General features: G+C 42.6%; 1 protein-coding gene across 4 annotated transcripts in view; it reads right to left on the bottom strand.

The window, feature by feature from the left end:
• Positions 1 to 27602, bottom strand: part of TACC2 (transforming acidic coiled-coil containing protein 2) — a 150187-nt gene that overhangs the window by 57155 nt on the left and 65430 nt on the right. For all 4 annotated transcript variants that reach the window (XM_068398076.1, XM_068398078.1, XM_068398077.1 and 1 more), the window contains one exon: positions 22802 to 22933. In XM_068398076.1, coding sequence (XP_068254177.1) covers positions 22802 to 22933 — 132 coding nt within the window. The remainder of the gene's footprint in view (positions 1 to 22801; positions 22934 to 27602) is intronic.

Genomic DNA, 27602 nt, shown 5'->3' with positions numbered 1-27602 from the left:
TTTCAACACTGCTGATACAAATGAATAATGAAACTAACTCCCACCCTTTCTGTCCAGCCTGCTTTCCTTTTACTGGCTTCAGTCTGAATAATGAAAACATCTATGTTACAGAAACAGGACTCAGAATTGAAGATTTTTTTTTAATCCCTATGCTCTTTTCAGGCAGATGCTTTATTCTCAGAGGAACAACAGGAAAATACCGTTTAATTAAAGGCACTCATCTTCAGCCATCACAACAGCAAATATACTAATGTGTCCCTAAATCACCAGAGGCTGCTAAATATTCAAACACATAAATCTCTTCAGAGGTGAGAAGAAACAGTAAAGATGAAGGATACCGCAATATCCAAGGTAGAAAATACTTACCACAAATATAGTTATAACCAGTTAATACATAATAATCCCAGTCAGTGCTGCACATTGTTCACCCTAGTAAGGTGAACCAATCCTAGTTAAGGATTGGTATTTGAATCAGTAGCTGATGTTTAATTATTTAATACCCATGGCAAATATCTTTCCTCTGCCTTTAGTACCGAGCTCTGAAGTTCTAATCCAGGTAACAACATCCTGTTAGCTATCTCCTCAGAAAGCATCCATGTGCCGGTGCTCACTGCTATACAGCATCATGCAATGGCTTCAAGGGGAAACAATCAATAATTCATTGAGAGCCAGAGCCATAGGTATGAAATTGCTTTTTTTATTGCAACTACCTTTTAAATGCAACAAGGCTTTGCAGAGCCACATCTCTGCTCAGCCACACTGCTCAAAAGCAGGAGCCGGGGACAAAATAGCAACTGTGAAGTGCAAAAATGAATATATGACACCCGTAATCCCTGGGGGACCTGCTTATCTTCAGAAACATGGAGCTTTGTGAAAATAGTGAGATGTGGAAATAAGACTGTGTTCCTGTAACACTTATGGTCCCTCCTTTCAGAAAAGAGATAAGGACTACATGGCGGGTAGAGAAGAAGGGAGGTAGGGAGTCCCTTTGCTAAAAGGGAAAGAGGGGAGAAAAGAGTCCCTCTGCCCCCAACCTGCTCCATATTCTGCCTATTTTACCCCTGCACAGCCTTCATAAAGCTGCGCAGAGCTTCGCACAGATCCTCACTAACCCTTATTCCTCTACTTCAACATGTGAAGCAGCTGCGTGGGTAGAAATGTGGCCAGGAAGAAACAGGAGCAAAGGACAAAAAAAATCTCAACCTCTTAACAACAACGACAAAATCTCTCATTGGGCTATAACGATTTAATCTCCCGACTTGGGGTCGGTGTGATCCTTCTGCTGCCACCCCAGCCCAGCGTAGCTCTGGGAGGATTTTCATTGACTTCAGCAGAGCTGCAGCGTTACCTCTCCCGTGGGCACACTGTGCTGCTCCAGCTCCCAGCACAAGGAAACCATCCCTTTCGGTAGGTGCTGCGTGAACGCCCAGCTCGGGGAAGTGCCGACTCAGCACAACAGCACGCTGGACAAAGCAATCCCTGACGTGCAGTGGCACCAGCTGTACTGCCCACAGCTCTGCTAGGTGAGGAACAATGGCACCAAACCTTCCCTTCCCAGGCCCCTCTTTGGAAGGGGACAGTCCTGCACTTGGGAAGTTAAACAACGGGATTTAAAGTCCTTGCTCATCCTCCCCCTTGTTTAGCAACCAAACCCTTTTCCCAGCACAACACTGGACTCATTCCTAATGAGAGCCATGAACTGTTATTAACAAGACCAATAAATGCAGGTTTCTGTACTGAAGGAAATCAAAACTCAAAAGTAGGAGCTTATTTTATTCTAACTACTACTAGGATTCAGATACAATATGGTTTATATTTAGCCCTAGAAACAAGCTTCTTTTGTTTAGAAAAAAATCTGTCTTGTAAATTTGAATATAATTCTAAGGATCCTGTTTAATCAAAATCAAAGAAATGGAAAGCCCCAGATTTTCCCAAAGTTTACTTTTCACCCCAACAGAACCAAGGGCCCCAGTTCTTCCTCTGGAAAGCAAGAGGCTTCCCAAGCACACATTCATCTCCTTAATCAGTCCTCATAGCAGAGGGAGAGGAGCTGCAGCAAACAGTATTATGGGGAAGCAACAAACAAAATTAATAGAGATCTGCAATTACTCTGAGGTCTGTCTCAGAGATATCTACAGTTGCTTAAACCAAAATTCAGGTCCCATGCCTTATGGCTAGACAGTCTACGTTGCAAACTTCACTTTGGTTTCTAGAGCTAAGGAAGGACCTTACTATCTTGTCTAGTACCACCATCAGTGAAGGCTCTCAGGCCAAAAGGTGCCTTAAAAGTAACCTTTGAAACCTCAGGCTATGGTGGAAAAAGGAAACTAATTCAACTTTTTCTCCCATTAAGCTGGATCTCTGGTGCTGATGGGAGTATAAAACTTGACAGCCACAGTCTGCTACTAAATTCAGATGGTTGCTTCAGAGCACTTAAGGATCTAAGGGAAATGGCACCTTTTTTTCTTAGAAGTTTTTCCATAGTAAAAAATATATTAGTTTGTTTGTTTGTTACAGCAAACATGCAAACTGCATTGAAATTGTAGCTATAATTAAAACTCTGCCTTTTGCCACTGAAAAGCCTGCTTGTCTGGACTAAATAAGAAGTTTGTTACATAGCTAAATCCTTACAATGCATGAGAGATGGATAAAGAAATGGTATCTAAGACATCAGCAAATACAAAAACTCTCTATAGGTGTAAGGTGTTAAAACAAAGGAAATGTGTTTATAATAGACAGAACAACTTTTCTATGTACTATGTTAGAAAAACATTAAAAGCACCCAGACTATTACCTCTTGAAACACACAGGAATGAAGAGCATCTTTGATTTAAACTTAACAAGCAGTTACTTGGACTGCTGGGTCAAGCAAAGCAAAAAGCAAAAGCAGACAGGGAAACCGTTCTGACTGTAAGTGACAGCCACAGTCCATGTGCAGGAACGCCTTTTCATTCATGTTTTTACTACCTCACATCAGTGTGTATTTTCCAATTTGCCCGTATGTCATAATACATAATAGATGACAGCAGCTCCATTATGCATGGCACAGGGCACACCATTCACTACTGAGAGCTTTATAATATACATGTTATTTGCCAGATGTGTGGCATGCCTTGCTAATAGAAGGGTGAGTGGTTCTGGGGTCTTTTTATTTTGTTTTCAAGTCTAAACGTGACCTGCCTACTTCTAGTGACAGATGTAGCAGTTGATGTAATAACCTCTCATATCAAAGGAAGCGCTGTCACTGACTTCAGAGATGAGATCCTTTGGACTCAAATAAGGGAGGCCGGAATAAGACAGGGGAGCTTGACAAAAGAATTTGCTTGTTACTTCTGGTCCATTTTCTCCTTAGTAAAACATACTCACGTCTTCCAGCAATTCACCCTGTTTAATAAACTAATCTAGTAGACAGAGTATGCTCTGCTTACTGATGGAGATGCTTACTGATGGCTGTCAATAAGAGGAGAAAGATGAGAAATTTACATAGGACACTGATAACAGGCAGAACTACCTGTCAAGGGACTAACTCAGAATAAATACCAATTTAGTAACAGAAGCCTCCTCTCCTCCCAGAGACCCAAATTCTTTTCAGTACTTTCAAAATATATATATCCTACCCTTCCATGTATTTATTCATTAAGATGATTTTCCTATGTATGAGCATATGAAACTGTGCAAATGTTTTACCAGGCTAATTTCTTTCAAACCTTTAAGATCCATACAGTGGATTCTTTTATGTTTTGAAGACAGAAAAACACAAAATGTGGTAGCAAGCAAGGGCTGTGTTTTTGTAAATATGCACAGGCAACTTTTATATGTACATGCACATGTACACACGTACACACAGAACAGCTGCTCCCATCTCTTATGCATAAGGCTGAGTCAATCCAGTTTAGATTTTTCTGAGTCCTTCCAGCAACTAACAAACAAATGAAAAGACCATGCAGCAGAAGAAATACTGAAAAACAACCCACAAGAGCACCAACACCTTGGCCTGCTACCAATGACCAGTAACATGCAATTTCTTTCTTGGAGCCTGATCCAGCTCCCACTGAAGTCAGTGGGCATTTCACCATCAACTTCAGTGGGAGCTGGCTCAGTCTTCAGTCATTTTCCTCTTGGATTGGCAAGGGATGAAAATGTTAGAGACGCAGCATGTAGAGCTCCTAATGGGAGGAAATAACACATCAGCAGCCCTTTGGCTGATCAAGAAATGGGCACTAAATGTAAATTCTGCCCAGTTGCTGCAAGGACAGTGACCATAATGCTCCACAAAAGGAAGGTGTGGTTCATGCTCAGGAGAAAGGAATCCTTTCCACCGGAGAAAAATAATGTTTCAGAGATGACAACTGGCTAAGAGGTCCCAACATTTCAAAACCTACCATCATTTCCAGTTTTCTAATACTCAAAAAGTATTTACCAAGAGATAGAAATATATTACTATTAAAAAGAAAACCACCAAGATAGCACTTGGCAAGCTGAATACTGTTCACATCCTCAGCAGGACAAAGCTGGCGTCACAGCGTAGCACAAACAGCACACGCGAGGATACCCGCACGGGTGTGCTAGATGTGTGTATGCACCTGAACAAATTCATGCACACTAAACAACATCATACTGTCATTTGCTTTTATTTCAACTGAGTCCATTCCTATCATCTGATTGAAACGTGCCCTTGATTTAGCTAAACCTGTGAGCACTGGGGTGCCTGCTGCAATTTGCAAAGCACATGACAGTGCTTATCATGTCAATAGCGAGGTCTGAACCACACCACTTTTATCTGCAGTTAACTTTTATTGTCACGGGTTTCCCTTGGGCTTTCCCTTTTTACTCACTCAAAATTGACTTTTTTTTTTAAATAAAAGGACAATTGTCTGCTGTCAGTGACTGAGTCACTAACAGTTCACAATGAACAACAGAATACCCCAGGCTGCCAGTTATCAATACTGGTTTTATTACAAATACTTTTATCATGGCTGAAACAAATTTACGTTAAAATTGGGAATTTGGCATACACATGCAAAAAGAGCATATTTAATCACGGATACACTCTAAAATCTTAACCTAGGCCCCTTTTCGGCATTGATTCTACCATCAATTTCTTTCTGCTACTTTTGGTAGTGTTTAGCGAAGAAGTCCATCATAGGACACTTTGAAGGAACTCCTAAACCAGCAGCTTTTTAAGGAATTTGTTTGTCTCTGTGCTTTTCTGATGCTAACATAAATCAATTTCAGTAATGATTTCTTATTTACACCCCTCTAATCTAATGAACTCAGGGCAGCCAAAGCCAGCTCCGCTTTCCCTTTGTGAAGAAGCTGTCTCTGTTAAGCAGTCAGCCTCTGCTGATGGCTAAAATGATGACTTCAGGGATGCTCTAACTGCATGGGCAGTTACCCAACTTGCCTGGGACACGGCCAGATGTTTTTGCTTCTGAACGATCACTGCCATTAAGGAATTTGCTTGTGTCTGCAAAGTAAGTTAAATGTAACCCCATTAAAAAAGTGTTGGTAAAAGTTATAGTTATTAGAGAACAAAGTCAAAACCTCAGACCAGAACTGATTCCCATGACATCCTATAAGGAGGTTCTTGTTTTGGGAAAACAGACTCATACTTTCTCAAGGATAAAGAAACATCTCCATACTTATTTTAAAGAGTATGTAGTTGGAGTGAAGAAAATGGCACACTCTCTTAGAGATTTATTTAATACAAGACGAGTAATATCTTTCACAAACTTTTCCCAAGGACATCAACAGTTACAGAATGACGCCTGTGCTGAAAGTGTATCTGTTGATTATGTTGGGCCTTAAAAGATCATATTGAAACCCCACAGGAATGACTAACTGCAAAAGATTACTATATTTATATATAAAAAGTCATTGAAAGAGATGACAATATAATTTACTCATGCTCTCCCAAAATACAAACATACATATATATACACACTTTGACCAATATGTTCTTCAACAGAATTAATTCCTAAAAGGCTGTGAAAATTGTGGATAAAAAACAGTGAACCCTGCTTTAGTTACATCTCTTTTATTGTCCAGTCCTTGGATCACTGTTAAGAATCAGCAGCAGTTTGTGCAGATGAAAACATAATTTACAGTACTTTAAAGATAATGAGGCATCAGTTTATTCCACCATATCATTAAAATAGATGCTGTATATAGGAATGCCGGTGCTATATAAGATGGAACTATATAGAAAAAAATCTTAATTGGTGAAGCTATACATCAAAGGAACAAAGGATGCAGAAATGCTGTTAGGCCTGTATCTTACAAATACAAGAAGACAGTATCAAGCAAAGCTATCTGCTGATATACTGGAATATGACAATAGGGATCATATACCTACTTGTAAGGCCTATTACAGAGGCAAAACTATCAGTTACTGCTCTATCATTCCCCATTGACTCTGAAGCACTTACCTCAAACATACAAATGATGTCTCAACTATAGTCAGATCTACCTTAATAAGCAGACATAAGATTAAAAAATAAATTTAAGAGACCTACAGGAGGCTGGTTTATAGACTAGCCCTAGTGGATACATACCTAAAACTTATCAAAACACATGCTCAGAAATGAACTCAGTGTTCAGACATGTTAGATAAATGTGATTTATGTAACTGAAACGACAATAGGAGACAAGGCAATTCTTCTAAAAACCATTCAGAGGTAAGGTCCATGCTCTAGCATGCCAGCTTAGTAGTTAGGGGTGGAGGGTTAGGAAGAAAAGACTGTTGGCTAAGTAAACCAATAAATCCTCAACCAATAAATGACAAAATCCTATTTACAAATGGGAAACGACTCTGCTATTTCTGCATGCACATACATACTTGTGCATTTTATATATGATTTAGCCATAAGAAAAAGAGATCTGTTGTTCTGAACAACCACTAATGGTTTGCTTTTTCCTCCCTCCCCCCAATGAATCTTTCAGAGTTGGCCTTCAGTGAGAAGAGATCTAAGGACACCTTGCTTATGATTCATCAGAGGATATAATACCATGACAGAGCTGGATGTTGACAAGGGTGATGTGACCTGAAAACCAGTATGTGTACAGAGAAAAGCAAAAAGAAGCTCTGAAAAAACAGTGAAATGCAGCTCCACGCTGTGCATTTTAAATAGAAAACACAGAGGTGGTGGGTTTGGGAGGGGGGAAGGGGTGTTTTTTTTGTTCACTGGAAATGGTCATTGTGTTTGATTGATTATGCATCCAAAACACAAAAAGACAAAACATATGGTACACAGCTATTGCTTGACACAAATGAATCGAGGTGGCCAGTCGAAGCAAGGTGTCTTCTTACTAGGAAAGCCTTATAAAATATAACTCGCAATATTCAGCAAAACCCTAACTATGTCTCCAGCTGAATGCAATTAGCATTAAACAAAGGCCTCAGACACACAAGTCAGCTCCTTAACGCACCGCACAGGTTAAGTGCAGCGAGGCGGCAGGCCCAACGGTACAGAGGAAAAAAGAGGAGAGCAAAGGGAATCCACACTTACATGGCCTCTGACGGCTCCCGGTTCAGGCTACCTGTCTGTGCCTGCTGCAGAGACTGCGACCCTCCCATCCTCGGCGTGCCCTTGGGTTGAAGCTAGACGCGAGTGAGGCCAGCTTCCTCCGTAACTCCACCGGCAAGGAGCCCCGAGAGCTCTGGCTGGGCAGAGGCTGCGATACTGCAGTGCAGATGGAAACAGCTGCTTGCATCAGTGGCAGCACAAGCAGAAACACTTCAGCAGCAGCTCCTCTCCTCTGAACTGTTGCCAGTTATTTTTTTTTTTTTTGTCCAGATGAACACTATTTATAAAATAAAATAAAACCCCAGCCACTGTGACAGGCTAATCATCTGCTAAACATCAGTGGTCCAAGCAGCTACAGTGCAAGCGCCTCCAACACAGGACTATTGGCTATTGAAACTGGCTTCAAAAAAAAAAAAAAAAACCAACAAAAAAAAAAAAGAAGAAGAAGAAAAGCAGACCCTCCCTTTAAGCACACATTGTCAGCTACTGTGGCTCCCTAAGGACCTACAGGCAGGACCATTATATTGTGTTGACTCAGCTGATTTGAAATGCAAATGCACGCACGCACTGGATGCCGTGCATACATTTCCCTCTAATAACAGGCAAGTTGTGCATATCGGGATGATGGCAGAGAGGATTAATAAGCAGAACGGCTGCTTTTTTTTTTCTCATTTAAACAAATGAGCTCATCCCTCTTGCCAAAATGGAATCTTCCATGAGGAACGTAGGGAGAATATCATGAGCAGCCAAGGTAAACAAGCCAATGTGGGAGCGGACCCTACCCAGCGCAGCTCCATCCAACAGACGGGGCACTTAACCGTTTGCTTCTGCCTGCACAGACCCCCGTGCTGGACGATGAGGTGGAGAACCGTGGGGATGCTCATCATCTAATACTGATGTGATTAGTGGTGAGGATCTTTAAGCCCAGACAGTACAAGACCAAGCAAACAGCATTCCAAACCCTACGAATATGCTTATCCTTTTGCCACCGTGGAGATACCAGGGTACAGGGAATTCACGTGCACAACAAGGTGAAAGGGCTGGGCACCACCACCCTCCACATCACCATCTTCAGCAAATAACAGATGCTCCATGTACAAGTTATGTTTCACATCACCGAAGGAGCCAAAAAAATAATCAATCAGTTGCACTACCGTCTACACTAGGAATTAAACTCTAGGGACACAAATGGCTTGAAGCTATGTAACAATTCTGGATATGTGACAGGGCAGAGAGGTCAAAAGGATCAGATAAATTTAACAGAAATATTAAAACATACTAATTTCCAAACACCTACCACAGCATGGCTTTCATGTTTCAGTGGAGGCCTCACTAGGTTCACACCTTAAACAGCTTCTGTTTTTTTTTTTCTCTGCTTGCAAAAAGAGAAATCCAGTAGGGTTTGCTTACTGTACAGAAACAACGACTGCCATGTACATATGCAAGGTTCTGTCTCTCTGGGTGCACCCACAATAAATTGTTCTTGGGATAAGAAGAAATAAAGATGCTTAGTGAACAAAAAGCACATTTCATTTCCAGAGACTGCCTAAAATTAAATTCTGTTTTATGAACAGCATCAAAATAAACGTGCCTTTTTTCCTCTTTTTTTTTTTTTTAAACTAAGGGGAAAAGCTAGTGAGCCAGCACTTTGTTCAGCCACAAACTTCCAAGCAAGTTACAATTTTGGGGTTGTTTCGTTTCTGGTGAAAGCCAAACCCTCATTTCTAGTGTCTCATTGCTCAACACTCATCTCAAGTCCCCCAGAGAAGCAGCGGCACCGCCTCACTCAGGGACTGAGCTTCAGGATTTCTGGTGCCTGGTTGGGTGCCTGAGCCACGGTTAACCCCCAAGCTCTGCAGCAGAGCCCAGCTCTGATGCTCCCTTGTCAAGGTGGTGGCAGTTCCCTATGCCTTCTGTATTTGCCATCTCCCAGGGGAGGACTCCCACTGCCTGGGCAGCCCGACCTGCCCAAACAGCCGTTTCCAGTCATCACCAGACAGATGAGGAGCCAGACTCATCCCATGCACCATCACAACTCTACAACTCTCAGAGTAAGAATTGAAAATACAGGACAGTGTCACTTGACAGGTTTGCACCTCTGCTGTGCTAGAGAATACAGGCTGCTTTTTAGCCCTTTTACAGCAGTATTTACTTCACCGGACATTTACCAGGATAAGCATAAAATACCACGAACTGGACAAAATTGTTCAAATCCACAAATCAGCAGAGCCAAATAAAAACACAACTCAGTGTGCAAAATTGTAATGTAATGTCAGGTATACAATTGTCAGGAGCACTCCCAAGTAAGTAAAACACAGAATTTGAAGAAAAGGTATGAAAAGCCCCATGTGCACTCTGGCAGTATATTTGAAATGGTTAATAACTCCAGGATTTCCGTCCAATACGGGAAATGAATGGTACCAGCCAGCAGACTAAAATTACATGGCTGTATTCAGAGACCCTATTAGGTTGAGGTTACAGTTCAGCTTCAGTTTTGCATGTGGTAGCTATACTGAACTATGGAGGACTGGTCTTTTGAACATCATAAGAGCTCCCCACTGGATTTCATTTGTTACAGAGAAAAGGAAGACATTGAGAAAAAAAATCTCCCTAGAAAGGCAAACACCATACTGAGAAAGTAAAGCCCTAGCAGGTACCTGGAAGTCAAGAGGGAGAACACAGGCCCTGTTTGTCCTGCCAGTGGGGAAAACAGGAATATCGTGGCATCTTCCTAACAAGTGTAAAGAATACACTTAAAATGCCTGTGTCTACTCCCTCACTTTTCACACCTACATCTATTAAATAAACAAAGGCTCAATAAAAAAAGGCTTGGATTGAGTCCAATTCTGAGGCAGCATGGTCCTTTCAGGAGCTGTATGGTGCAGGAGGCTTTTATCCCATTCCCCAGCCACTTCTATGCAACAGACATTCGAGTTCCACTAGAAATCACAGGTCTGGGCTCACATGTTCACTGACAGTCTGCAGGATCAAGGTCTTCAGCCTTTCAAGCCCAACTATGCCCCTGGTCTCTTTGCGTGGTCTGTCCAGCTTAGCAGGGGACTCTGGTCTATTGGGAGGGATGTCACCGACAAGGTATTGCCTCCTTCTCTTCTCCCTCTCACCCCAGTTCATGTGCATAGCTCACAGCACAGCTCAAGAGATTCACCACAACGACAGCTCACTGCCTCTATGCTTCTCCTGCTTATGAAGGGGACATGAATTAACTGTCCTCTTTGAAAAACAACTGTCCAAGAAGCTCGATTACAGCGATGTGAACTGGAGCACTGGTAAAACAAGAACGTGGGCTGCAACACTAGTGAGACCCTGATGGATGCATTTCTGTCAGTTTAGTGTCAATACTTCATTGACTTGCCAGGAGAGAGCTGCTTGGGGCCTTAGGGAAATGTTTCAGACCGAAAATGAAGGCGCTCAGTCCATTACACCCAAAGGCACATGCACAAAGAGAAGTTACATGCTCGAAAGCAGTGACAGCTCTGACGAAGTACTACATCATCAAGATCCAATGAGAGAAACTAAAATTAGGAAAACAAAATCAAGTCAACCTTTATATGCAAATTCCTAATAGGGAGGACAGTTACCTCATGGGGAGGGAACACATTTAATAATTTTAAAACTCCAGACTGTAATGGTCTTTCAAAAAAAAGATGTGCTGCAACTGAGCCTTGGACTAAGGGATGCAAGTGTAACAAAAAATAGACTTCAGCCTCTGGCCAACACTGTGCAAGAAGTCAGACTGTAGATTTACATCTGATCTGGCCATAAAATCTGCTACACTACAAAGCTGTCTGTGGACCAACCCTAGGTTGAGGATTGGAGACCATCTGTCAGTTTGCTTGTTGCTACATTCACCTAAACCCATGTATTCTTTAAACTACTGTAGATGCTCAGAGGATCACATCACTCATTTCACTTCTTGCACTTCAGAGAGAGGGGACATGTAACAAAGCATCATGCAACTACAGCAGTAAGCTTGCAAAGCTTGCAAAAGCTGGCTTTGGCCTTGATTTTTCTGTGGGGCAGAAGCACAGAGTCTGATAGACCTCGAGACTGAACACAAACGTGGTGTGATCAGCAGCAATGGAAGGTTTTCCCTGCAGCCGCCCTGATGGGTACAAAACACTTCGGATGAGAGGGGAGCTCTCCCTCTCCTGCCTGGCCCCAATCCATCCTCTGGGCCTGCCAAGAAGCATCACTTTAGTACTAAATTTAGCGCTGGCTTTTAAAAATATAAGAACTGTGTTGACACTAAAAGTACATTTTGTAAGAACTTCTCCGGAACCTGAAAACACACAGATGTAGCTAAAAAAAGAAAAAAAAAAAAAATCCCACTATGGCTTCAAAGGACTTAAAGATGCCCCAGGCATTTCAGCCTAGGGATGAACAGCCACATAACAGCTTATTGTGATCCCACTGCTGAAAAAGAGTATTTAAATATTCAGTACCATCCTTTAAAATGTATTATTTTCTTTTCCTGCCTGTTTCATCCATTTAAGCAAGAGCCATATTTTGGCTTATACTAAATTAATGTTTTATTGAAACTTTGTGTCTATTGGTTAGTTGTTTAAAATGCTGTACAGGCCCCTAAATATTTGGTCTTATTACATTTCATGTTTATATAGAAATCCAGACTTCGGTCACTTGCACCCAATTTGAAATTTTTGGCTTCCATGAAAAAAACAGTGCTGGACAGGACTATGATAAGGTTTATGATACACCAAAATTTATGTTCTGTTTCTTTGCTCTTGGCTTCACTGTCCATCGTGCTAGGCATTTACGCTAGTTATAAACATGACCACACATACGCACACGGAAACATCAAAGAGCCTACTGAAAGAAAGACCCCTCTCACACATCTATCCCCCTTGGGAAGGAGCGGGTGAATACTAAGCTATCCCTCCTAGCTGCAATGCATTATTGAGGTACTGTGCAGAAATGAGCACCATAAAAAGCAAACTGCATAGACAGAGCAAAACCAAACATCCCAGTAACAAAAAGGGATGTCTCTGGTATCCTGAAGGCTGCTGCCAAAGCTCTGAGGAACAGTACTGTCTACAAAGAACAAATGAAAACAAAAAGATGGGAAAATGTTAACAAAGGATAGATTATTGTTTAAACATAATTCTTCTCCCAAAATATTTTTTTTAATATTTAGATGATACTGCCTTTGGATCCCAAAGCCTTGAGTGCAGCTTGGGAAGAAGTTTTCACCCCAAGGACTCCCTTATTATTAGGCTGCCAGGTATCAAAGGGCTCATGGCCAGGGCATCCACAACATCAGACTGCTAAGAAACAGCCATATCTTTCCTAAAGGACTAAAATGACTAGACTGCTCAAAAAAATCAACACTGTTCTGTGTAGACAGAGTTGCAAGGCAAACCAGTGCCTCCGGGAGGCTGGCTGTACTTTTGAGTACACATTAGCACACAAAAGCACTGACATCTTTTGAAGTGCAGTGGTGACAGCCTTTTTAGGACACTCAAGGCTGGAGACCCTGTACTCTAAAACCCTTCCAGGAGCACCAGCCCTCCTTGGCCTTTGCTGATACACTGTCTAAGCACAGGCTTGGTCTGCTAAATCCTTCCCAGAAATATAGATCTCCCAGGACCTGTGTTGATCCTTGTGTTACGGAGAAGGTCAAGCAGACTGTTTTCAACCACGTGGGCACTCAAGGTTTGGAGTTAATCTTTCTAAAGGTTATACAGTAAGCAGTTTTACAGACTTTTAAAGAATTCAAGCATTCTTCATTATAGGTCACACAAAAATACATGGCTCTAGACATGTTACACATATTTCTGTGCTTCTTCACTCACCATCCATTTTTTCAGCCCTGGGACACCTAGGATTTCCTTTTTTTAATTGTTTATTCTGCAAAGTAGTCTCTTGCTCCTGTAACCAGATTTCTGCTCCTTAGTCTTAACCCCCTCTCTAACGTGACCAAGAGAAGATCTATCTTCTATCTAAGTTCCACTTGCCTTGAGGAGAGTCACTTAAAAGGCCTCCTCAAGCAATGAGATGCTGAGGCTGCTGGTTGAACACTACAAGGCATTTCACAGAAATGAATATTTGCCGCTCTTCATGTTGGTTCTTCACTTTATCTGGTTAACTCTAATCTTACGTTACGCCCAGACGTGTGCCAGCGGGAATCTTTGCAAGACCACGTCGATCTTGCATTTGTTTTTCCAGCCATTCCACAATCCAGCTCCCCGCCTGTACTCCTGCACAGGAGTGGGACAGGGACAGCGGCAATGCTTAATGCTGGTTCTGTCATAAAATCTTTCAGAAAGCACATCTAAGCACAGAAAGCAACCCTAACCCCTTCAATCTCTCTCTCCCCAGAGGTGCGATCCTAATTCCTTTTTGTTTTAGGGAATAGCCACAGTATTGCACGTGAATAGACCACCATATAAAATTTAAAATCTTAGTTATTTTGAAAGATGATATCCCAAAGAGAGAACCTAAGCAAATGCCACCTCCTGGAGGGCCATGCAAATTGTCAAAGAGAGGAATGACCTCTTACTATCAGGTAGCAGGAGCTCTGGAAGAAAAGCAGATTTCCTTCTTTCTCTCCCTTAGGTTTATGGGGCAACTTTGTGCTACTAATGAAAGAGTAAGTATGAAAAGTTACCTGCAATATGCAACAAAGTTATCCCATTTTGATTTACTGGCAAAAAACAGTGAAGTGTTAACATAAGTTGTAACACCTATGCTTTAGTAGTGCCTAAGAAATAGGCATTTAGTGCAGTTCATGTCCACAGTGTAATTAAAATATTATTATAGGCTATAATTAGCAATTTAAAGGCACATCATCATCCTTCAAAGATCCAGTTATCCTTAATTTAATCCCACTCCAGTACAGATAAATCAGAAATTCAGCCCTAAAGGAAGAATGATGGACAGATTGAAACCAGAGTCTTGCTGGGTTTTGGGTTTTTTGTAGCTGTTTCTTTCTTTTTTTTTGTTTTTAATGGGGTTAGAATGGGGTACTGATTCATGACTAGAGAGTGTAAATGAAATCTGAGCAGTAAAATAATTAGAGTGTTAAATCAGAGGGATATTTTTCAATATTCTCTTCAAGAAAAATAAAAGCAATTCATTCAATTGCCTCTGTACAATACCTGGCATAACACAGCCCTGTCTGTGTTACCATGATATAAAATAATATACCACAAAATAATATGAGGAGATACTAGGTGCAAAGCTTCAGAGATTTAACCTACTCTTATAGATTAAATACATCGATAAACACATTGTCTGCTCCACCACTTATCTAGATTAACAGTGTGAGTGCTTTATTTGCATTGATACATTGTTAGTCCATGAAAAAAAAAAACACTGCCTCAGTATTTTAAGCCTGAGCACACTGACAGAGAATTTCCTTCTGACAAATCAAAGAAAAATGGAGTGACCAGTGATGATGCACCCGCGATGGACACTGCAACTCACAGGGAACAAATACTAGAATAGGTTTCTAAAAAAAATAAAAATTAAAATTAAAAAAAATATATAGATAACTGTGCCCCCCACCCCCCTTGATCACTGTTGGGTTCCTAAGGTCACTGCTTAATCTAAATTGCAAGTGAGATTAATGGCATTAAGAGTTATGAATAACCAAGATGCCTGCTTAGTTATTGAAATTTGCTGCATGGGAAACCCACTGCAAAGATAACAAAAGGGGCCTCTGCACAGTGCTATTCAGGATGCCAGGGGGGCTACAGTCTTTCAGAGGTCGGCAGTGAATTACGATCAGTAACGTGAGAACTAAACACACCAGAAGATTCCGTGTACAAAAGCATTTTATGAAATGAAGCAGCCATACAAATTAGGAGATTGGGTTTCTGAGAGCTGAGCACACCCTCAAGTGTGGAAGCCTCCACAGTGGCTGTGCAGAGATTTCACTGAAGGAACAAGGGGGTCTGTCTACAGAGGAGACCCGAGTTAAGGCTCCAGGGCAGACAAACCCCCACAGAAAGCTTTGTCCCGCACCGTTTATTGCAGCCTTTGGCCTGTCATTTGCTCCTTTGTTTTCCCCTCCTGCTGAGGCACAGACACTTCAATTTTGGATTTCATTTGTATCACGCTACTACTGTATGAACCAGGCCTGAATTCACTGGATCACAAACAAAACTTTAAACCCATTTTCCAAATTTCCGGCCCAGCCTTCAGACTGGGACCACAAGCACCACCACACCAAAGGAGGGAGTTTGTTACTGCTGAACACACCTCTGCAGACCACATCCATGAGCCAAGAGCCCAAAGCTCTGTTGACATTTCCGTGCACCGGAGTTGCAGAACCGCCGTCACAGACCATGGGATCTTTTCTTGCTTCCATGCTTCTTTCTGAGCCTTTAAACATCCCGAGGCGTAAAATCCCTAAGACAGCTGGAGCCAGGCTTGGTAGGAAAGGAGCTGTGTAACGCCGGGAGGGGACTGACATTTTTAAGGCCTTTCATGCACCTGCCCTCAGCTGACAAGATCAGTGCGAATAACACTCTCCGGGGGCACCTTGTTGCAGGAGATTTCAGGAGGCAGAATCCAAAGGTCTCTTGCCCTCAGGGCTACATGAAGAATTAGATTATGAAAACGCAGGATGAAGAAATCAGGCAAGAACAGCATTCGTCCTGGTGCAAGTCTTTGCTGTCACTGCCAAGGATGGGTTGTCTAAGGATGACTAGGTAACTTAAAGAAGTCAGCTCACAGCTTCAATTTGATTTCAAAAGAGTTAAGAGAAAACTGGTTTGAAGTATTTTCAGTATTTTTTAGGGGGTTCTTTTTGCTTTTATTTTAAAAAGATTTAGCATTAGGGGTAGAGTGCCCCAAAAGCACAGGCTATATTTAAGCATAACGTTGATTATTCAGAAATACAAAATACACCTGACTCAACGGTTTTAACCCCTGCATTACCTACTTTAGGACAAGAGGTGATCCCCTGCAAGTCCTCCATCCTCCTGGCAGCACCAGGCTCCCCTGATGCCCTTGGAGCTGTCACCGTGCGTGCCATACTGCCAGGTAACAGCACCCTAAGCCAGGTGTATAATCCCTGCCTGGAATCTGTACTGCCAGTTTTGTAGGGTTGATGCAAGATGATTAATGCCGTTCTAAAATTCCTTGTGGATGGATTAATTAGTGTAATGACATATTCATTTTCATGCTGCTGAACCTGTTCTAGCAGCAAGGAAATTACCATATATCGCCTGAGGGAACCTGTAAAATACATAGTAATAACAAGCAAACAGAGGGCTACCATTGCCCTTTTGTCCACTGCCACATACAGAGAGGAGCTTTACAACACACACAAATAATTGCTCTCTTTGAGCATAAACACACAGGCAGAACGCACCCTAGAGAGCCCAAATTCTGAACAAAGATATGGTTAGAAAGCTGGTGAAATTTCCCACTTCTGTCAAGCATCCATTAACGCTTTGCCTTTTAAAAATGCAGTTACTGGAAGCTATTAGTTGAATTGCTGCTGTTTTATGGAAGCTGTCCTTGGCCAGCACACAACATGGGCATGCCCCAGGCACCCTGCCCATCACACACAGGACCATCCCCACCCCAGTCATGGGTTCACCCAGAGAAGCCTGCAGAATCCAGTCTCTCGTCTGAGGACCCCACCGTACCAGTCCCACAATCAGCTACAAGAAAATGCACTTAGTCCACCACATTTTTGGCTTGAAACTCAGCAGACATCCCAGGATTTGATGCTATTATGCAGTAATGGGCTGAAGAGATCTACACTGAGCAACCAAAGCATCCTCCTGCCTGGGGCTGGGCAGTTCGGAATACATCACTCAGGAGACACAATCTCTTTTAAAAACCTGGAATGAAGAAAATGAATGAAGAGCCGGACTGTGGTTCATTCCCATCCATTTGTTACAGACTGGCTGATTAGGTGGAAAGTATCTATTTTTTTATGTTGTGCTTCAGCAGGTGGTGAATGCTTTTCAGGATATCAGCCACAAAGCCTCAAGAAAAATCCTTGGGTTTTAGTTTCCAAGACCTAAGCAACTTCATTTCAATGCCTTCATTCTGTTGTTATTATAAAAAAACATCACTTCACATGTGCACCAAACAGTCCAGACACTCATTAGAGGTATACTACTATCCAGTTCATATGACACACATAACCCACCCCCCCCACCCCCCACCCCCACCCCCCCAAAAAAAAAATCGAAGAACCTCACACTTTGGAAATAAGGCAGCCTTGAGATTGAATTTCTATCCCTCACTTGTATTTCCCATCTCTTCCTTGTTCAGTGCACTTAAACTTAGTGGAATGACTCATCCCTTTTAAAAGGGTTAAATTCACTCAAGGAAAAAAGCCTTGTGTTTCTGAATCCTGTTCAATCCCTTCTTGGTTTTCATTACATCATTAAAAGCAACTCAGTCTAAGATTATCAGTATTAGTCACAAATGAAGGCATTACATTAATTTGTATTTACTTAGTTTTACACCAAGGTGGGCAAAAGAGAAAACTTGTTTTCAACATGTGATCAAGCAAATAAAACCCAGAAGTCATAAAGCTTATCCTCTTTTTCTGTGTGACACCAATAATTCAGCTATGCTCCCCAGCTTTGCTGGGAAAGTACTATGAGACCACCTTTTGGAAACCAACAATGCAGAAAGTGGATCTTTCTGTAAAGACTGTAGTGACTTTCTGCTTTTGAATAGAAAGATTTGTTGCTGTGCTTCCAATTGATTCCAGGCTCATTTCAGAAAAACTGGGTAAGACAGAGATTTAATTTCACAGATTCAGAGATCAGCAGAAGTTCCCTATCCACGCAGAGTCTCTCTAAATGATCCAACTCCAGTCTGTTTTAGCTTTTGATAGAAAACCGACCCCCTATCTGACAACAAGGAGGACTCACCTCTCCAATCACACCACAGAATCACAGAATCAATCAGGCTGGAAGAGACCTCTGGGATCATCAAGTCCAACCATTGCCCTGACACCACCATGTCAACTAGACCATGGCACTAAGTGCCATGTCCAGGCTTTTCTTAAACACATCAAGAGATGTTGACTCCACCACCTCCCTGGGCAGCCCATTCCAATGTGTAATGACCCTTGCTGAGATGAAATTCTTCCTAATGTCCAACCTGAACCTCCCCTGGCGAAGCTTGAGGCTATGTCCTCGTGTCCTATTGCTAGTTGCCTGGGAGAAGAGGCCAACTCCCACTCCGCTACAACCTCCCTTCAGGTAGTTGTAGACTGCAATAAGGTCACCTCTGAGCCTCCTCTTCTCCAGGCTAAACAACCCCAGCTCCCTCAGCCGTTCCTCGTAGGTCAGACCCTCCAGACCCTTCACCAGCTTGGTCGCCCTCCTCTGGATTCGCTCCAACACCTCAACATCTTTCTTGAAGTGTGGGGCCCAGAACTGGACACACCAGCCACATTCAACATCATGGGTGTAGCTGTCAAAGCAGGCAGCGAGGCTACAGGTGAGGACATGCACAAAGATAGCATTTGCTTTTTACTCTACAGGATGGGTTATATCCATCTGTCTTCCTCACAGGACAATCACAAGAATATATCAGCTCTTCAGAGCCTTTCCAGCTCTATCCATAGGGCTTCCATAAAGGACAAGTTACACTCACTAGCAATATTTCAGCACTTCTCCCGAATTATGAAGTGTCTGTGACACAGTTCATAACGCGGCCACCATAATCACAGAGGAGACTGAAATGCCTCAAGGATCCATTTCGCAGAAAATTGTGCAGTGGCACAGCACTTGCAGAAGTTTAGCACCTTGCCGTCCAGGCAGTTGCCATAAATGTGACAAAGTGAAACATAACCCAATTTGCATGCTATTATTTTCCATGGCTGATTTGACTTGATACGCATGAATCACATAAAAATGCAAGATAATCCAAGAAGTATTTACATAAGGGGCTGATTATAACAGCAAAGAGCTATTTGGATAGTAATATATTTGCTTTTCAAGAGGATCCAAGCATTATCTTTAGTCCCACAGATGATACCTCTAATTCTCACCTCTGTATGCATCTTAATTTCCATTAAGATCTGTGAAAGTCTGTTCATGTTACCAAAAAAACAAACATGCAAGTTCAGCTTTAGAGAAAGAAGGGTGTGAGTGATAAGATGCTGTTCTCAAGGCATAACGAGGATGCTTGCCAGTGTACATTTTGGTTACTGACAGCCTAGGCTGGATTTTGATTTTGCATTAAGCAGTTCTACTAATATTACTTAATTACACCATTGTTTACCCCATCCAAGAGATTCTTACGCACACATAGATATTTACATTATTAAACACACTACATCATTATCAAAACCAAACAGAAACTTCAGAGACACAAGCCAATCTAAATATGTGAGCACAGCAGCTCTGCTTGTCTGCAGAATCCTAAATTATTTCTCCTCTCTTTGATGCTGAATTCTGGTGAAAAGGAAAAAAAAAATCACCATGTGTTTTGGTGGTTTCAATTTGGATTTGCAAACGATAGTCATCTGTGACTACACTGAAGCACTCACAGAATGTGAAATTCACTCCAGGGTATCTGTAAAGTTTAAACAATTTTGGATGATTCTCTGGAAAAAGCCAACATCTTGGGGTGAATATTTTTCAACTTACAACCTCATCTGACCATTTCTCTCCATTTTTAGAGAATGACCATGGCATCTACCCTTCATTCAGAAAATTCTCTCCAGATTACAGATTACCATTTTGCATTCTGGTGCAAAACAGACCTTTGAGCACTTCTCTTACCTACCAACTATCCACAGGTTAAAAAGTGTGGGTCCGGTACAGTATCATGGAGGAACATTACACAGAAGAGTTGGCCTAACTGTGTTACAGCAAGCACATACACTAGAGATAAGGACACCATTTTCTGATCAAAATAATCATAACTTTAGAATAAATAGTTAACCAACGTGTTTCCTAGATATTATACTGTGGATGGTTTTTTGAATAGCATTTGCTGGTAGCTATTCCTTCACTGCTCCACAGCAGAACGTGACTATTGTGTACATTTTCATTCATAGAATCACAGAATCAGTCAGGTTGGAAGAGACCTCTGGGATCATCGAGTCCAACCATTGCCCTGACACCACCATGGCAACTAGACCATGGCACTAAGTGCCATGTCCAGGCTTTTCTTAAACACATCAAGAGATGGTGACTCCACCACCTCCCTGGGCAGCCCATTCCAATGTCTAATAACCCTTTCTGAGAAGAAATTCTTCCTAATGTCCAACCTGAGCCTCCCCTGGCGAAGCCTGAGGCTGTGCCCTCTTGTCCTATCGCTGGCTGCCCAGGAGAAGAGGCCAACTCCCACTTCACTACAACCTCCCTTCAGGTAGTTGTAGACTGCAATAAGGTCACCTCTGAGCCTCCTCTTCTCCAGGCTAAACACCCCCAGCTCCCTCAGACGTTCCTCATAGGTCAGACCCTCCAGACCCGAGCTTGGTCACCCTCCTCTGGACTCTTTCCAACACCTCAACATCTTTCTTGCAGTGTGGGGCCCAGAACTGGACACAGTACTGAAGGTGCGGCCTCACCAGTGCCGAATACAGAGGGATGATCACTTCCCTAGACCGGCTGGCTACACTATTCCTAATAGAGGCCAGGATGCCATTGGCCTTCTTGGCCACCTGGGCACACTGCTGGCTCATGTTTAGCCGGCTGTCGATCAGCACCCCCAGGTCTCTTTCCGCTGGGCCGCTTTCTAACCACTCTTCCCCCAGCCTGTAGCGCTGCGTGGGGTTGTTGTGGCCGAAGTGTAAGACCTGGCACTTGTTCTTGTTGAACCTCATGCCGTTGGTCTCGGCCCATCTATCTAACCTGTCCATAGCCCTCTGTAGGGCCTTCCTACCCTCCAGCAGATCGACACTCCCACCCAGCTTGGTGTCATCTGCAAATTTACTGAGGGTGCACTCAATCCCTACATCTAGATCATCTATAAAGATATTGAACAGCACCAGCCCCAGAACTGAGCCGTGGGGAACACCGCTAGTGACCGGCCGCCAGCTGGACTTTGCCCCATTCACCACCACTCTCTGGGCTCGGCCATACAGCCAGTTTTTAACCCGTCAAAGAGTCCACCCATCCAAGCCCGGGGCAGACAGTTTGTCTAGGAGGATGCTGTGGGAGACAGTGTCGAGTGACTTACTGAAGTCTAGACAGACTCCATCCACAGCCCTGCCCTCATCTGCTAAGCGGGTCACTTGGTCATAGAAGGAGATCAGGTTGGTCAAGCAGGACCTGCCTTTCATGAATCCATGTTGGCTGGCCCCGATGCCCCAATGCCCTGATTGATTCAGATTGATTCATGATTCAGAGTATCCTCCTGCTGAGAGCGGCATCTTTTGATGTTTCTGAACAGAGCTTCAGTGGAATAGCTGTATTTCCCTTGGTGTCTCCTGTCTTGTATCGTACTTGTCACAAGCTGCCGGCCTGTATTTGCGGGGTGGAGAAGACTGTTCTCCAGGGAGTGCCCATTTAATATTCTCAGCTGTGCTGTGACCTTTTCCATTAATAGATGTCACAGTAAGGGCATGCCTTTATTGCCGAGGCACAACAGCATACTGGTTAATCACCCACAAGACAGGCGTCATCTGAAGCTCTGACAGGAATATCCAAGCACATGTCTTGTCTTGACTATATTTGAGATGGGAGGATTCAGCTTGGGGGTTTTCCAAGCAAAAATTCCCTAGGCCATCTGTCAAACACTATGGCACCAATCAACGCAAATCTGAAGGACAGAAATATTAGCTTTGAAATAGTGAAGATAATTCAAGATTTCTTCAGCAAGAACAAAACCAAGATGAACTTCTTCCTTCAGAACTGACAACTACAATGCAAATCACTAGTGTGGGGTGGGGAAGACACTGGCAGCATCTGAAGGAGAATGAGTAGAACAGTCCTCTTGATTATGACCTGATGTTGCACAGTTTCAGCCCCCAGAATTTTTCCTGAACTTCAAGCAAAGAAAATACTTGGGAAAAAAACTAAAAATGTATTAATTTAAAAATAGTAAGGAAGATCACCATGTTAATAACCAGTGTAGTCCAAGCTCCCTCTTCTGGTCTTTCGGAGTAAATATACTGGAGTAAGCTGATCCTGACAGTCTAGCATTTGGTTTCAAAACCTAGCAACAAAGTGTTCATATAACTTAGACAAAACACCTGTTAAAAGTTACTCAGCCTCTTTCACAGTAGTTGTGTTTTCTTAAGCAAAGGATGTACAGACATGGAAATTTACTGTAATGTATGAAATAACATTGCACAATACCTCCTTCTTTCCCTTGTGAAACCTTCAGTTTCTTGAGCAGGCAGTTCTACACCATCACCAGGGGCTGCAGCCAAAGGTACATCCCCAGGAACGAGGTTATCAGCTTCTTTGCAGCTATCAAGCTTGGAAGTGCTGCAAAACAATTATTAAAAATAATAAGCTGACAAATTTCAGAAGTGCCCATGAAGCTTTAGCAAAGCCTCCTTAAAATATGAACATTGGCTGGATCTAAACTAAGGAGCTCTAAGGAGCACATCGTTCCTTCCTCAATACCATCTCTCTCCCACCTCCCACAAACTAGAAACCCTTTTTCACTTAATTTCTCAGATGACCTCATAACCAGTAATATTGAAAAGTTTTGACAGCTCTTATAGACCGTAACATTAACTACCAGAGGAATTTAGCTGTATATGAAATTAGTAAAGTAAATCACTAATGAATACTTTGGAGTTCTCACACAGCCATTTCTCCTCAGCGTACAATACAAACACTCAATTAAGTGACTTGAGTGACTTGTCTTTTAGAAAAAACTAAAATCAAAGACTAAAAAATTCTCTTACTTTAAAAGCTCTCCCTATGCTGTAAAGCTAAAAGCACAATAATCCCTGAACTCATGACATGACTGTTAAGGTTACAGGACTGTAATACTGCTTTATTTGTTAATTCGTACAAGTCTCCCTGCTCAGCAAAGCCCCACAAGACCCAAGCTCAGAAGCATGATAGCCATGTAATGATTTCCAGAGCACGTAAATACAGACTGGAAAGACCGAGTTCCTTCACAGCAAGGGAAGGCACTGCAGGGAGCTACAGGAGGCGTGCCCGCTCCTCATCCCCATGGAAAAGGAGCTCTTGCACACAGGCACCAACCATAGCACAGGAGGAAACAGCCTTCTGCCCAAACCCCTGGCATGCAGGGCAGGATAGTCTTGACATTCCCTCTCCTCAAGGCAGAGCAGAGCAGAATGCACCGCTACAGCTCCATTTACTTTACGTTTTCTTAAGCAAAACCCAAATTAGAAATAACTAATTAACCAATGACTTCATGTCTCAAAAGCAGGAGCAGCGTAGGGTCTTGTCATGCCACGTTATCCTTTCCAAGGCACCTCTGACATACCAGAGGGACACAGATGTCCTGGGGTAGCAGCCACACACAACAGATTCCCCTCGTGCCAGCTCCTGCTGCCAGAGATCCAGACACAAATGTTTAAGGAAACGTTGGTGGAACCAGGCCTTGGCTGAGAAGTGTCTTTTAGGTTTCCTGAACTAAATATAAACAGCTATCTATCTTAGCCATTCCTTTTAAAATCTCCTCTCCCCTCCCCCCAGTAATTATACTGTAATTGTAGTAGGTAGATAAAATTGTGTTACTGAATAAGAGTTGGCAAAGTTCAGGGACAGATTGTTCCTTTTTTTAGAAACATGTATACAAACAGAGAACAAACATAAATCACATCTCTAGTTACAATACATATGAGCACGAGAACAGTTATTCCCCAAAGTGTTTATCTACTAACTTACTAAGATCACAAAAGCTCTTTCTGAGAGTGGTTTACCTCGATCAGCTCACATCTATGAAGTTCCTTTGTGCCATAGGGGATAGCTACTCACTTATTTCTTCTAAGAAATTATCTCTGCTTTCTGCACTCCTTCCTTCCTTCCTTCCCTCCCTCCCTCCTTCCTTCTTCACTTTCCCCAGTTTGTCCAAACTGATCTGACATTGACATAGACCTCCTAAATTTTCAGTCACACCAAGCTTAAATGAATAAATAAATAAATAAATAAATAAAAAGCAAGCTGTTTCCTTTTTCATGCAAAGGACTTCTTCCTTTGCTAAAAATGTCTTTGTCCTAATATAGTAATAGCATCAAATATATACAAAGGCAATGTGACTATATAGGGTCACACAAAGATTAGAGAAAGCAAGGTTTTAAAGCAAAAAGTAAACCGCTAAAAATCAGCGAATGCTGAACATCTGTTTGGAGAGTAAACAAAGAACTGCAAAACCCAAACAATTCACAAGAGGGCCCAGCCAAGCAGGAATACCAAAGGCACATAAAATTATGGACCTTGTGCTATGCACACATAAAAACGTCCGGGTTAATTGCTTACAGTAGCACCTGTTCCCCCCCACCCACACCCTTCGCACAGGCCCCACTGCCCATCTGCAGCTCTCCAGCGTCCCCCTTTAAGTCTTTCCATATAAAAGGAAACAATTTTCAGAAATATACCTTGACTAATGTAATTTCTAATGCTCTCTGCAAAGCAAAACTAGCTATCAAAATACAGGCATTTTTAGAAGGCTCCCTGGCCTTCACAAAGCACAAGGCTTACTTTTATGAGCTATCGTATCTATACGTGTTAAAATCCACAAATAATTTCCCTTCATCTAAAGCTTCATCTAAACTGTTGAGCAAAGCCATGATAAGTAGGGTGCAAGACTAATCACACCAGGTCTGGGGCTAATCTTGCCATATAATAATTTTGGCTCTGTTCAGCATGGTTTGCAGGTAGAATCACAACAGCGTAGTGCTGCTGGCTATTGCCCATCACTAGATGGGCATTACCTGCAGATGGGTCTGCCCACTGGTGGCATAAGCTCACAAGGGACAAGGCAGAAGCAGAGCAGCTCAGAAATGGTACAGACTGCACAAATTGAAGCAGGCTAGCACAGCACAGCAACCCTGTCCAAAACACAGACTCTGTGTCCACCCTAAACTCTCCAGCCTAAGGCTGCATCAACCCAAGTACACGTATCAACTCATGGTATCAAGCCATGGTACTTGTATCACTTCAGACATGAAGTGGCTACATTAAAACCTCTGCTTCCCCACAGCTCTTTCTAGAACAAAACTTGCCATTAAACTTATTTTCCAATTAGTAATATTCAAATGGCTGTAGCAAGGGTACTACCAAAACAGGCAAGTCTTCCTAGTGCACAATAAACTATACCTTGGCCAGTCTTCATCCTGGAGAGAGGAGCTGATTAGAAAACATTTTTCAAGCTCTGTCTCTGTTTATTTTTAAGTCTCAAAAGTCACTTTCTGACCTTCTGTGCATACAGATGCCCCCAGGTATTCCTGCCTGCTTGTGCTGCTACCACTGAGGAGCACACCCTGAGAGCATCACAGTTCCCCAGACTGTGAACTCTGCGTCCGGGAAAGGTCCATCTGCCGATAAAGCAACACAGCTTTTAGTGCATCTGACATGACCTATCACAAACTCCCTTATGACCGCTTAATGGGCCCTCTGCGCAACAGGAGCTGGGAGAGAGGCTGATGCAGGGGAGCACAACGTTTTCCAATGCCAGCTCAGGTTTAGAACAGCTTTCATTCCCTAGTATTCACAACAGAGCTGCAACATCTCTGTCTGGTCTGGACTAAATGCTGCGCTGCAGCCCTGCAGCCTCAGCTGGAAATTAAATGCAAGAGCAGAAGCTTTCCTTAGCGTGTGGAAGGGACCAGATTGGGTTGCCCTGCCTGTTACCTATGGCCTGACCCTAAAGACAACTCATGCAGCAAGTGCTTTTGAAGCTGCCATTTCTTCCTGTGCACCTGCAGGTTTTTTGCCCACCAGATGGGCAGCAAGTTGTAGGGAACAGGTAGACACTGCTCAGAAATGTTTAACAGCTCTAACCATGGAGCCAAGCTAAGCTCTGGTACAGCCAGAGCACTTATCTGCCCTCTCTGCCTTTCCAATCCAAACATTTCTCATGTAAAACAGAAGTCCTGTTGCAGAGCTCTGCACCTGCAGCATAAAGAGAAAGATGTGTCTAGCCAAAATTTCTCCTAGTGCAACGTGTACTGGCAAATCACTGTGAACTTGGCCTTTCAGTTTCATTGCTAAACAAAAATGCCTGGCAGAACAGCCAGTGAACTTTTTACCTAATTCTTTTCAGGGCACTCCTCTGTAGATACAGTAAATAAAATCTACTTACTGAGCAGATGATACCATGTTGTCCCTGATCAATATGTTATCAGCAGGGGAGGAGAGAGACAGTCACCCTCAAGAAGCAAAACAAGATACAGTTTCTTGACTGGACAGATGGAGGGACAACCTGATCTCTTATGCACTGCCATCTGGAAGACATTTAGCACAAACTGATCCCTGCCTTATATGCACCATTATTTTTCCTTGTCAAAGCGCACACCATCTGCATTATATGACACCCCTGACAGGGAAATATATAGAAACAAAAGGAACTTATGAGCAAATAACTAAATACATTGGGGGAAAGAACAAAGTACACTTTAGAACTGTACTTTACTGCAGACAGATTGCAATAGCATCATGCCATCTAACAGCCCTGGTAACAGTTCAAAAGCGTAGTGCACAGATATAACCAGAAAGCATCGACAGAGAGACATGACACGTGTGTGCGCTACAGAAGTTTTTTGAGGTCATATTGAAAAGCAGTGGTGCAGTATTGCTACACAAAATGCCAAAAAAGCAGCAGCTTTAATATAATCATCTTTCTTATATAGGCAAGAATCTGCTCCACATCACAGGTGAAAAGAAGATGAGGGATAAGGCAATGACATGAAACAACAAACATCACTGAAACTCTTCCCTTGGGTAAGAAAAGCTGAGTCCTGCTATTACAGATCCTCACTGCGAGCATAATCCCACGCACTTTAAGAGTACTACCCTCATTTGCTATTAACATTATGTTGTTATCAGGTTAGGTCTGACCAAACCACGGAGAAGTCAGAAGTTACTGCTGGAAGAGAGTTACCCCATGCCTGTTTCAGACAGGAGCTAAAGCAGGGGTCCAGCTGTGCTGATATTAACCCCTCTTCTGCTG

Source organism: Nyctibius grandis, chromosome 4, assembly GCF_013368605.1.
Source record: "Nyctibius grandis isolate bNycGra1 chromosome 4, bNycGra1.pri, whole genome shotgun sequence".
NCBI lineage: Eukaryota > Metazoa > Chordata > Aves > Nyctibiiformes > Nyctibiidae > Nyctibius > Nyctibius grandis.
The sequence above is the reverse complement of the archived record's forward strand: the minus strand, read 5'-3'. Positions and strand labels throughout refer to the sequence as shown.